The following is a 12,938-nucleotide window of genomic DNA, read 5'->3' as shown; positions in this document are numbered from 1 at the left end:
GAAGATTTGGTATGTTTGCCAATGAGACAACTCTCCACCAGAGACCAAATTTTAAATGACATAGAAGAGATCACTTGGTCTTAATAAAGGACAAGAGGTCAAACCATTGAACAAACTTTATATGCTCTGATTATAAACAAGTAGCTATTGAATTTAATGACTAAAGATCTGATACCAACACTAAATTCCTTAACGGAAAAAAAAACAATATTTGCAGACAGTATTGAGTATTAGTCAATGAGAAGACCATCCAAGTTTGGAGTAGAACTAAATGCTTGCATACTTTAATGAATTCAGATATATGTATATGTGTGAACTGTGGAGGTCTGTTTTGTTTAGGAATAAATCCTGTTGTAATTATTGCAACTGAAATTTCTGTTTTATGGACATAAAGTTTATAGGGGTCTTTAAATTCATTTGTTGGAAAGATTGGAACTCTTTCCTAAGGCATCACCTCACAAACTATTAGCCACTAAATCTCAAAAACCTTTTATATATATATTGATATACATAAGGTTAGATTTAAAAACTGTGAACATGATTTGATAAAATTATCATATTAAAATTTAGAAGAAATTGCAATGTGAATTTTAGTGACTTATAGACATTGAAACCCATTTTGCTCATGTTATCTATCTTTCTGACAAATAATAGTATAGGAACCATATGCAAAAGCACATTATCATGTTGATTTATTTTGTTCACCACCATACCTGAATAGAAAACTAAAATAATGGTTATAAATTATGCACACAACTCTTCCAATCTTTCCGATATTGGTTTCACTCACATTGATTGTCTATATTTAAAGTTGATTTACTAAGAAAGGAAATGTCGAAAGTGTGTTGTCATGAGATCCTTGACAATTATAATGATGCTGTGTAATCTTATTTTTATCTTTTTTTATGCCCTCGCAACTGAAAGTTGGGGGGCATATTGTTTTACCCCTGTCCGTCTGTCTGTCTGTCCTTCCTTCCATCTGTCCGTCCCATTATGGGTATATAGCTATTCCAGATAACTCCTCCTACAGTTTGAATGCTAGGAAGTTTTCACTTTGCTGGCTGTTTGTACATATTGAAGGTGTGCATGTAGTCAGGGTTTTGATTTTTATTAATTTTTGCTCTTTTGGGAGATAGTTGTACTTTGTCATTTTTGGAGTATATACTTGCATATGAGGTGCATAGCCTTTCCGGATAACTCCTCCAACAGTGAAACATGGACCTATGTGCTTCCATGCTCAACTTTGTGTATTTTAGAATAACACTTTGCATCTGTGGGTGCATCATTTGTGTCTCCCAGACACAATAATATTTCAAAGAAAGTCCTACATTGACTTTGTTATAATACAGTTACTTCAGAGTGGAGTGCGGGGGCATCACTTTGTCTTGTTTTCACTATGTCCGGACACTTTCGAAATGACAAATACTCAACTTTTCATCAATTCTTGCCTAAAAATTACTGATTAGATCACATCTCCATAGAACCTGAGAGATCATGCATTGCAATACCGAACAAAGATAGAACTATTTTGTTGTCTAAAAAATGAGTGGACATTATGCACATGAAGTGAGAATGTAATGGGGATTTCATGCTAAATCCTTTCAGAGGAGTCCCTAGTTGACCTGTTGTTATGCAATTTTCTTGCATACTTTATCCTTGTTTTCCTGTTGCAGTATATGCAGCCTGTAGCCAGGGAGGTTTAAGGGGTTCGTACTAAACCCTCCTTTGAAAACAAATAAGCACTATTAAAGTCGACTTTCTGTTTCAACTCACAGACAACTGTGACTAATAAAGTTGAGATTCTGTTTAATGCAGTCCATGTAACCCCCCTGAAAATTCCTGGCTACTGGCCTGATATGATTGATTACAATGTGTTTCCTAGACTTACTACTTACTTTTATTTGGTTACTATTTTGGAAGGGGAATGCAATTACCTTCAATGTGGTTTCTAATCTCAAAGATTACACCCTTACTGACATCGTTTGATTGAGAGTATTACAGAGGAAATATCTGAAAAAGTTGTCTAAAAAACATTTACAAGCAGGAATATATGTGTAATCATTTGTACATTGAATAAGAACAGTATAGACTCATAGTACTTGTTTGAGCAGCTAGCTTTAAAACATAGTCTTGAGTGTTACTATAGCTATTATTTAGTTAATATAGAACTAGCTGAGTGATTCCAGTTGTTAATAGAATAAGATAATCTGTCACACAGTAGCATACATTGACTTAAACTTCCTGCAATGAAATTGATACTCATATGATCAAAGAATACTTGAAACTTTAATTTGTCATAATATAAAAGTTCCCCAAATAACTTAAAATAAGACCCTACCTTTTCTTACTCCATTTAGAAGACCATTATGGCACTGAAATAACATGTGAGATCTGTTTGTATTATGTAAGTACATATGATGTCTGCCTTGATTGGGAACATGAAATCCAAAGCATGCCATTGTAACTCCATGTTAAATAATCTGATCATTAACATTTCAGAAGGGACCAATTATCTGACCTGTTGAAATACAATTTTCTGACCATTTGTACATCCATTTTTCAAGTCCTAAATATATTTGTATGGTAAAGTCTTTTCCTGCAGAAAATACTTGAAATAGTTTCCACTGGACGCTAAGCCACCATCAATTAATCAATGACCCAGTAGTTCTGTTTACAAAGCCAGTTAACCATCAAGCCATTTCATACAGACTACAGTCAGACAATTTAGAAGGATTGTTAAAACAGTTACAAAATAGAAAGTGATTCATGAAAAGAAAAGAAAATTTATAAAACTGTAGAGGCTTTCTTGGTTACTAGTTTCAAAACCTAACTTTACCCTTTGAAGAATTCAGAGGCTAAAATTTCTTGATTGGAAACTTTTTCATTGATAGTTTCAATGCCTCAACTTTACCCTTTGAGCTTTCTTGGTTGAAAAATATTACTCTATAAAATAAGGAGATGTGATATAATTGCCAAAGACATAACTATCCACCAGAGAATATATGTTAGCAACTATAAGTTGCCATACAGCCAGTCAACAAAGAGCAAAACCCATACCACATAGCAACCTACTAAAGACCCTGACATAACAAAGTGTAAAACCATTCAAATGAGAAAATTTGTGTACAAAACAAACAAACAGATATGATATACTGGTACAGCAACAAACAACAACCACTGAAATAAGGCTCCTGACTAATGGGACAGGCACATACAGAATGTGGAGAACATGTTAGTCTCACTGCCTTAACTTTATCCTTAGATCAGTTTACAAGCTTTTTTGGTTGAAAACTTTTTCATTACTAGTTGCACTAGTTGCACTACCTAATCAACTTTACCATTTCAGCATTTAGAGGCTATTTTGGTTGAAAACTATTACCCTTCTACTTATACCTTTCAGCAGTATATTTTGTAACATAAAAACTGAGAAAAAGAAATAAAACTGACATAATATAGTGTTTTATTTGTTCAATTTCTATGTTTAACTATTGAAAAAGAAAAATATTTTTATTTTTGCATGAGTAAGTAAAATAAACATTGTTTAAATTTTATATTAGACTTTAGATATTGACATAGATATAGACTTCCCCAGGGCTCCTACCATCTGATAAAGGGATACAAATTATACTTGAAGATGGTTTCTAATGAAGACATCAGAGATGATTTATTCATCTGTTTAAAATTTGAAGTAATTTTTTCTACCATTAAAAATAATTTTCACGCTTAAAAAGCTTTTAAGATTATTAAAATCATTCCATCATAATCTTAAAGATAAGTCTGATGTATGATGGGTCTACTCAAATTTAAATTGCTAATTGAAAAATTTCTAAATTTGAGAACAGACTATATTTTAAAGAAAGATAAGTAAAGAGAAGTTCTGATGTGTACGTAGAATATGGTTTAACCATGTGACAGGACGTACCACAGCTTTTGTATTCATTGTACCATCCTGCGACAGTGCAGACCTTGTTACAATACCACTACTTTAGCCCCCAGGTAGTTTGTAAATTGATGTGCTAAAAATATCAATGAACTTGTCCTTTAACTCTCGTTGTGTCCATTGTTGTCATATGTATAGGTATACCTTGGCTAAAATAATATCTCGCTTCATCGAAATCTTGATCTGATGATAAACTTTTAACTACAGGTATCAGAAGTTTAATTAACTGATTTTACTTGCCTGAGTTTGTTTTGATTTTGAAGCATCTCCATGACACAGAAAATGTCAAGGTGTGTTAAATAAATTTTGATTTAATTTCCATTGAATATCAGGATTTTGCATTTTAAAAGTGAAAATGGAATTAATTGTGATAATTTTGGTTTCTTAATGGATATTATAAGTAATAAATGGGTGAGAGATGTCGGACCACTTTTGATAAATACTTCCAGAATGTACAGGTATTCATTTTTTGTTAGAAATAAGAAGTGTTGAATTTATTGATTTATTTATTGAATGAAAAGTAACTGCAATTTAATTCAATTTGATTTTGGGTAAATATTTACTTGATTGTCTGTTGTCCTATGACAGCCTTCTTCCTTCTCAATACTTTTTTTATGGGAGGGGGAGGGATATTAAAAGGGGTGGTGGAGATTGGGATGGCTTTGACTACTGACTACCAAAGTAGAAAGGTTAACTTTTCTAATCAATCATATTCAATTTAACCTGTTTTTATTATTACAAATTTTCAATAAGACCCAACAGACCTGTTGGGTTATGATACAGAAATCAAGAATTTTTTTTAAACATTATTTGGGCCATTATGATATGATGTTTTGGAAGTTTGCAGACCATGCAGTGATTTAAATTTTAAGCAATGCACTGTTTCACATACGTTGTATAATTGTAATGATGGTTGGAGTTATTCCTTATCTTATATTTATTCTATGTGATTTTATACAACAGGGACTAAAGGGACATGGATCTCCCTTTCTTCTTTTACTTTCCTTTCTTTTGGTGTTTCAGATTTATAAGTTAATTTTCTAGGGTAGTTCAACTTATTCCTGCTTATTATATTTGTCCTTGCTCTGTATTTACATACACCTCTACAATAACTCTATACATGCATAGAGGGGCATCATGTATAAACTACAGTTATTTTAATATTGTATGGATGAAAGCAAGGATACATCAAATAAGTGGAAATAAGTTGAAATGTAGAAAATTACTAAAAAATCTTAAACACCATAAAAAAAAAAAAAGAAGAAGAAAGATAAGTCCATGCCCAGAATGTCTGTGATTTTTTTTATCGGAGTTTAAAACAACTTTCAGTTCTTTCATCTCATTTGAATTAGGTTGTCACATTTCAGAATTGAACGCTTCTTTTTATAATTTAATTGGGGTGTTAAAGCTTTGACTTATCAGAAGCACATTTTGTATAAAGTTCAGAAGAACTTCATTCTAAAAATGTGTGCACGATCAACGCTTTTACAACCCTATAAAATTATAAAAAGAGGCATTCAATTCTTAAAATAACATTTTTATGCTACAACCATGAAATTACGAGCTCTTTGTTTGCTTTTCTATGCATTGTTTTAACACTGTCATTGATAGCATGTACAGTCATAGCTGTTGTATTTTATACAGAAACAAAATTTAATATTGGAGTGCCCTACGATCATGACGATTGTTATCAGCCAATCAAAATAACAGATTAATGAAACATACATGTAGTGTAATAAGTCAGTGATGAAAGAAAGCAACTGACCTTTAATATAACCTGCATCAGTCAGTGCAACTTGTAGACTCAGCCCCTGCAAAGACAGAGACATATTTCCTATGATATTTAGTAGGAAACATCCTTCCTATGATATTAAGTAGGAAACATCCTTCCTATGATAAACATCCTTCCTATGATATTTAGTAGGAAACATTCTTCCTATGATAATTAGTAGGAAACATCCTTCCTATGATAATTAGTAGGAAACATCCTTCCTATGATAATTAGTAGAAAACATCCTTCCTATGATATTTAGTAGGAAACATCCTTCCTCATCCTTCCTTTGATATTTAGTAGGAAACATCCTTCCTCATCCTTCCTTTGATATTTAGTAGGAAACATCCTTCCTATGATATTTAGTAGGAAACATCCTTCCTATGATATTTAATAATAAACAACCATGCTGAAAAATTTTGAATCTGTAATCAAATATTTTTTTAAAGTTAAAATGAATTCAACTGTAATGACAGAAAATCCTCCATGAGAGAGCTCTGCCTTTTCGATACATTTTAACTTCAAATATTGAAAGAACTTCATGATGTATTCAATAGTACTTAGCCTTTGAGTTATAATATTGAAGTTTGACTATACATTGTAAGGAACAGCAACATCAAAAATATTAATCCTATCATGGTTAGTTACTACATACATCCAAACCTATGTACCAGCTTCATAAAATTATTGTTTGAGCAACTAGTTTTTGTTGCCTGAATCTTCGAAATTAAAAATTAAAACAATAAATTGCACACGTTTTCACATGTACATCTGGTACACACAAAAAGCCAGCAACATTTTGCAAAATGTAATTTTTGGTGTCTTTATGTTTTGTAGATGCCTGCCTGAAGAGACAATATCTGCCATAGCCTATAGTAGGCCACTACAGTCATCACAGAACCATCATCACCATGTCAACAATATAAATCTGCCAACATCAAGTACATCACCACCACATGTACCAGTACCTACGTCTAACTACAATCACTTGAGACCACATGCCATTCTAAATGGACAAAATCATTGCTATGACAACCCTGCAATGCATCCGTATGTATTACATTATACTTTTAAATGTTTTTGTTGTTTTAACTTATGAATGAAAGACTAAATATATAGTCTCTGAGAAAGTCCTAATTTTTTAGAAAATAATTTCTTTAAAAAAAAAGCTAGTCACTATATTTGTTTTTATTATGAGTTGGGATCTGACAGTGATTTCCAAGCATAGGATTCTTTCTTTTGTACTTTATAAGTTTTATGTCATGAGCATTTACCTGAAATGTCATCAATTTCAGTTCATTAAGATAATGGATAGCCTCTGTATTGACCTCTATAATTAGGCTGGAAGGGGGAAAACTGAGTTTTTACCCTACTCCTTACTTAAAGTAATGTTTGAGCTGCAGGATCATGTTGAATTTATTTCATATTTTCATATGTAAAGGGTATCCATGTAGCTTTCTCCTGTTTTGAATGCCTCGGAGATTTCATTTTAAGTGGGAGGTTGTGGTTTGATTCCCCTCTGTGTCAATCTAAATAAAACCTTTAGAATTGATATTTTTTGGTTTGCCATTTAGCATGCAGTGTTAAGATATGTCAAAGAGACAACAACCCGACCAAAGAGCAGAAAACAGCCGAAGGCCACCAAAGGGTCTTCAACACAGCGAGAAAATCCTGCACCCAGATTCAGCTGGCCCCTAAATAAAAATGTGTACTAGTTCAGTGAAAATGGACTTCATACTAAACTATAACCATGTTAATAATTCTACCATAGCATTAGCAGCTCATTTTCTCATGGAATACCAGTCCTACAACTTCAGTGTTTCTACAGTCACTGTGTATCAACAGTTTCCTGTAATGGGGGAAATTATCATGTGTTTATTTTTGCTAATTTCACTATCAAAAACACCTCCTCACGTAAATTTGATCTTTAAGGGAGATCAGAAAAGGGGAAATGAAAAATGTAAAAAATAAAACCTTGCAAATATGTTTGCCCCAGAAATTCTGACAACACTGATGGATGCCATAGCAATCTCAAACCAAAAATGAAGAGTAGTAATAAGAAACAAATTGGGGGAAATCAATAAATATTCATCAAAGAAGATCTGACTACCCCCCAAAAAAAAACAATGGTCCACTATTAAAACATTTCACAAAAAACTACAATTTGAGCTACAGTAACATGAATCCAACTAAAAATAATGGAAAGGACTCAACTGCCTTGGAAGAATAATTGAATCCAACTCCACTTCTGACATTTTTTATCTCTAATACTTGATCATGTGAAAATCTGATGAAATGTCAAGATGATAAAGTATCACACAAAAGCCTCCATGGTAAATTACCACACTTACATACCACATGTAAATTCTGTTAAATATAAACCAAGAAGGAAATACAGAGATAGTCTTTATTTGTATACAGAACTTTTTATAAGGGGGGGCGCACTGATTGCCATAAGAGGGGGCCCGCTACAGTCATGCTTCAGTGATTCTCTATATAATCAAACAAATTTTTCCCACAAAAGGGGGGCCCCTGAGGGCCATTCCCCCTGGATCCGCCTATAGTATATCATGCTTAGATAAACAGGATGACATTATAACCAAAAAATATTGGACAGTTAACAACTGCCCACACTACGTAACAACACTGAAACCATCTATAACACAATACATTGTCGAGATAGCATGACTTTGTATAGGCAAAAATATAGTGGGTTTAACAAGTTTTATGTACACAGTGACAAACCTCACCCTTTTTAGCTCACCTGGCCCGAAAGGGCCAAATGAGCTTTTCTCATCACTTGGCGTCCGTCGTCCGTCGTCGTTAGCTTTTTACAAAAATCTTCTCCTCTGAAACCACTGGGCCAAATTTAACCAAACTTGGCCACAATCATCATTAGGGTATCTAGTTTAAAAAATGTGTCCGATGACCCCGCCAACCAACCAAGATGGCCGCCATGGCTAAAAATAGAACATAGGGGTAAAATGTAGATTTTGGCTTATATCTCTGAAACCAAAGCATTTAGAGTAAATCTGACTAGGGTAAAACTGATTATCAGGTCAAGATCTATCTGCCCTGAAATTTTCAGACAAATCTGACAACCTGTTGTTGGGTTGCTGCCCCTGAATTGGTAATTTTAAGGAAATTTTGCAGTTTTTGGTTATTATCTTGAATATTATTATAGATAAAGATAAACTGTAAACAGCAATAATGTTCAGCAAAGTAAGATCTACAAATAAGTTGTCCTGACCAAAATTGTCAGTCGACCCCTTTAGGAGTTATTGCCCTTAATAGTCAATTTTTAACAATTTTTTGTAAATTTTTGTAATCTTTTACAAAAATCTTCTTCTCTGAAACTACTGAGACAAATTTAACCATACTTGGCCATAATCATTATTAGGGTATTAAGTTCAAAAAGTTTGTCCGATGACCCCGCCTTCCAACCATTATGGCCAACTTGGTTAAAAATAGAACATAGGGGTAAAATGCAGTTTTTGGTTTATATCTCTGAAACTAAAGCATTTAGAGCAAATCTGACAGGTGGCAAAAATGTTCATCAGATTTAGATTTATCTGCCCTGAAATTTTCAGATGAATCCGACAATCTGTTGATGGGTTGCTGCCCCTGAGTTAGTTTTTTGTTATTATCTTAGATATCATTATAATATCTAATATCTAATACTATTAATTATGATTTTAACCTTATTTTACATGATTTCCAAAGCATCAGTAAATACAAGTGAGCGACACAGGCTCTTGAGAGCCTCTAGTTTATGTACACAGTGACCTCCCCCTTTTCAGATTTAAAAGTAAAACACACAATAAAAACAAGTGATAAGTTCACTCTTTTGACCCCTTAAATTTGAAAATCAAAATAAGTTATAAACTTATCAAGTAACAATCTTCAGATGTTCACAAGATCATTTATCTGTCAGTTAGGTAATTCTGTCCAGGATCTTTATAGCAGTAACAAACTTTGCAGTCTTTGCTGTTTGCCCTAAATGCAGTATTTGGCCTGGCATTAAATCATATATAAGAAGATGTGGTATATGATTGCAAATGTGACAACTGTCCACCAGAATTAAAATGACACGGATGTAAGCAACTATAGGTCACCATACGGCCATCAAGGATCAGCAAAACCCATACCGTATAGTCAGCTATAAAAGGTCTGACATGACAAAATGTGAAACAATTCAAACGAGAAAACCACCGGCATGATTTATGACAAAACAATTAACAAAAAAAAAAATATGGCCGAGTATTGTATGTATCCAACACAAAACCAAACACGTCTACATTACGTCGCTATATCTATTAATAGAGAAAAAATGGTTGACTGCCATATTTTGTTTGGATAAAATAAATTGCTGCAAAAGAATATCTTCAAATAGAATATTTTCATTTGCATGAAATAGTATAAAATTCCTTGTTTTTATCAGTCAAGAGCTGTTCTAACTCATATTCAGTAATACACGAAGAATCACGATTGCGGAAGAAATATTTGTCTAAAAAATGGGGGTTTACAATAGATTCGGCATTCAATTTACTGTTCATTATTTGTAAATTTTTCTGCAAATATTTGCTGTTTTATTTTATTCAAACATTCATTCAAAAGTCCAAAAGTAAAAAACAAATTGTTTTTAAGTGATGATTTATAGTATTTATTTGTAAAGCTACAAAAACTAACTGTCCCCCATACAATCAAGGTTCAGTTTCAAGAACGTGTCAATGTCGGAATTGTTCTTTGTTGTAGCATTAAATAAACCCAAACAGATTTTTTGTAAAGATTATTGTACAACCTACGTGATTTTTTATACCATGTGACTGTCGGGATAATTAGAGGGGTAATAAAAAAAAAAAATGGACTGGGACATTTTTAAGAATTTATTTTCTGGTTTAGCACCAACAAGGTAAAGAAAGTTAACTTTTTGAGTTGTAAATATTGTTTTTTAATACTTTACATTTTCAAAGTAATGTTTATTCATGTTTTATTCAGTGTTGATTGATGTTAATATTAACCACACCTCCATCGTGGTTTGTTTAATATTTGTTCAGACAGTCGTTAAATTGGGTAATTAATAAATTATTCATGTTGTACTCATGTGCAATCAGAGTGAACAAATTTTCACACATTGAGACAATCGGGAAAAATCTTAAATCATAATATTAATGTTTGGAAGAAAAAGTAATATTGTGAAATTTTATATATATAGGTTTTAAAGTATTTAAATAACAAGCATAAATATTGTCTCGATTTGAACATTAAACAAGTGTGAAATATTAGACATTTCCAACAAGCTATACCGTAACAATAAGACCAGAGTATAGTTTACAAAATTAGATGTTCCCCGCTGGTACGGATTGTTCTTTTAACGGTGACAGGGAACAATGGGGTCTCTATGCCTGGTGTTACCGCCCAGCACAGTAAGATTATTTTTTCTTCATTTTGATCATTTATTATGTGAGTGTCACTTTGACTTTAGATACCATTGCCATTTATCACAAAAATGTATTTTCGGCAGTCAAATAGTGCATTTTTTTTACATTTACAAGGTTTGGACCAGTTAGAACACATTTCATTTTTTTCACATACAGTGCTTGTCCTTCTAGAATCTCTAGATTTGCAGATAATTCAAATGTTTTATTTGAAGAATTTTACATGGAAAAGAATAATATTTATTTATTCATATTTTTCAATGTATTTATCATAAAAATTATCAGTGTTTGTAATAAAAAAAAAAGTTAAATAGACAAAAATATAAACATCCATGTGCGTTATTTGACAAAATAAGATTTTAAAAAGTACATGTAATAGAATGCATATATATATATTTTGAATTAATTAAAAGTGCATGCATATATTATTTTAAAGTACGAACTTTTTTCAAATTTCAAATAAAATTTTAAGGGAAAGTTATTTTCATTTCAAATCGAAGAGAACAAATATGTTGGGAGCCAAAAGTGTTTACATTATACTTCAAAAGTACAAAAAATATTAATGAAGAAGATAAAATAAAAATAAAATCATATATTAACATGTTTTCTTATTTCATCGTGGTTTATGTATACGTAATTATATACTGAAAAACTAAAAATTATTTCACAAAAAGAAACTATAAAGAATTAAAAGTTGAAGTTTTGATATATATTAATTTATTTAATTTACATAAAATACCGATTTGTTGTGTTTGAAAACTAGGGATATCATGAATGCTACGATAAATACGTCAGTCCTGATCAATAGCTTTGTGGTGGGTAGTTTTTTATTCTTCATCACCAAAGTTATTTCTGTGTAATAAAGTTTGGTTAATTCGATTGGATAGAATTTATATCATAAAATGTATAAATATATTAGATTTATTATATTGACCATTGTACATGTGAGTCTATGGAGAGGTATATTATGTTCTAACCTTAATTTTTTGTTATATCAAGAATCAATATCGGCATCAAAAAAACATTTTCATCCTTAGTCATATATTTTTTCAATTTTAAAAGTTGCGAGACGTAAGAAATAAGATATGATTGTCATTTTAGTGGAATCAGTTACATTTGAATTTAATATTTATGGTGACTGTACTGCTTCATAAGAACTGACAACACCATGGAATCTGAACTCTTTCTGAAACTCGATGATTTTCCATAATTCTTTCAAGATTTTTAAGCATTTTGAAATACAATCAGATTTATGGTTTGAATAGTTGAGTGTGTAAAATCTAAAATGAGTAAAAGGATATTTAAAATCCGTGTTGAATTAAATTTAAAGTAAGTTTTAGTCTTGCAAGTCCCTTATATTGCTAATTTAAGGTAGATTAAGCTAAATTAAATACAAGATAATTTTTTCATTCTTTGCCAAAATGTTGTTTTATATCATGCTATTTTCAAAAATACAATAAAAACTATGGATCATGGAGCTTAAATTTATCCAAGCTACAGGTTGGGCAAAATTGTCATATTGTGGAAGGATTATAAATAGATGGCACTTTTGTGTATTAGAAAGAAAATTAAAATTCAGTTTAAGAATATAACTAATCTAATGTGCTTTCAGAAAATAAATATAAAAACTGGGGTCATTCTTGCTACATACAGAAATAGGTAAATTTACTGTACATTCCATTTTTAAAAAATAATGAAAATTTTCATAAACAAATTCCATTCCTGCATCAAATTTGCTCGTTTTAGTAAAAATATAGACCAATCATTTGCACCTATATGCATTAAAAAA

The 12,938-nt window shown here is 31.7% G+C and overlaps 1 protein-coding gene and 1 long non-coding RNA gene across 4 annotated transcripts in view; one reads left to right on the top strand and one right to left on the bottom strand.

Moving 5' to 3' along the window:
• Positions 1 to 12,938, top strand: part of LOC127705991 (myelin regulatory factor-like) — a 120,001-nt gene that overhangs the window by 52,288 nt on the left and 54,775 nt on the right. For 2 of the 3 annotated variants that reach the window (XM_052210382.1, XM_052210381.1), the window contains exon 3: positions 6,549 to 6,761. In XM_052210382.1, the coding sequence (XP_052066342.1) occupies positions 6,549 to 6,761 (213 nt within the window). Of the gene's footprint in view, positions 1 to 4,166; positions 4,399 to 6,548; positions 6,762 to 12,938 lie in introns of those variants that run through there. The other variant, XM_052210383.1, reaches the window with a different exon arrangement.
• The window catches only part of LOC127705992 (uncharacterized), a 116,419-nt gene that overhangs the window by 60,620 nt on the left and 42,861 nt on the right, over positions 1 to 12,938 (bottom strand). The window lies entirely within an intron of this gene.

This window comes from Mytilus californianus, unplaced genomic scaffold (assembly GCF_021869535.1).
Source record: "Mytilus californianus isolate M0D057914Y unplaced genomic scaffold, xbMytCali1.0.p SCAF_6, whole genome shotgun sequence".
Classification (NCBI taxonomy): domain Eukaryota; kingdom Metazoa; phylum Mollusca; class Bivalvia; order Mytilida; family Mytilidae; genus Mytilus; species Mytilus californianus.
Note: the sequence above shows the minus strand (reverse complement) of the source record. Positions and strands in the feature narration are given on the sequence as shown.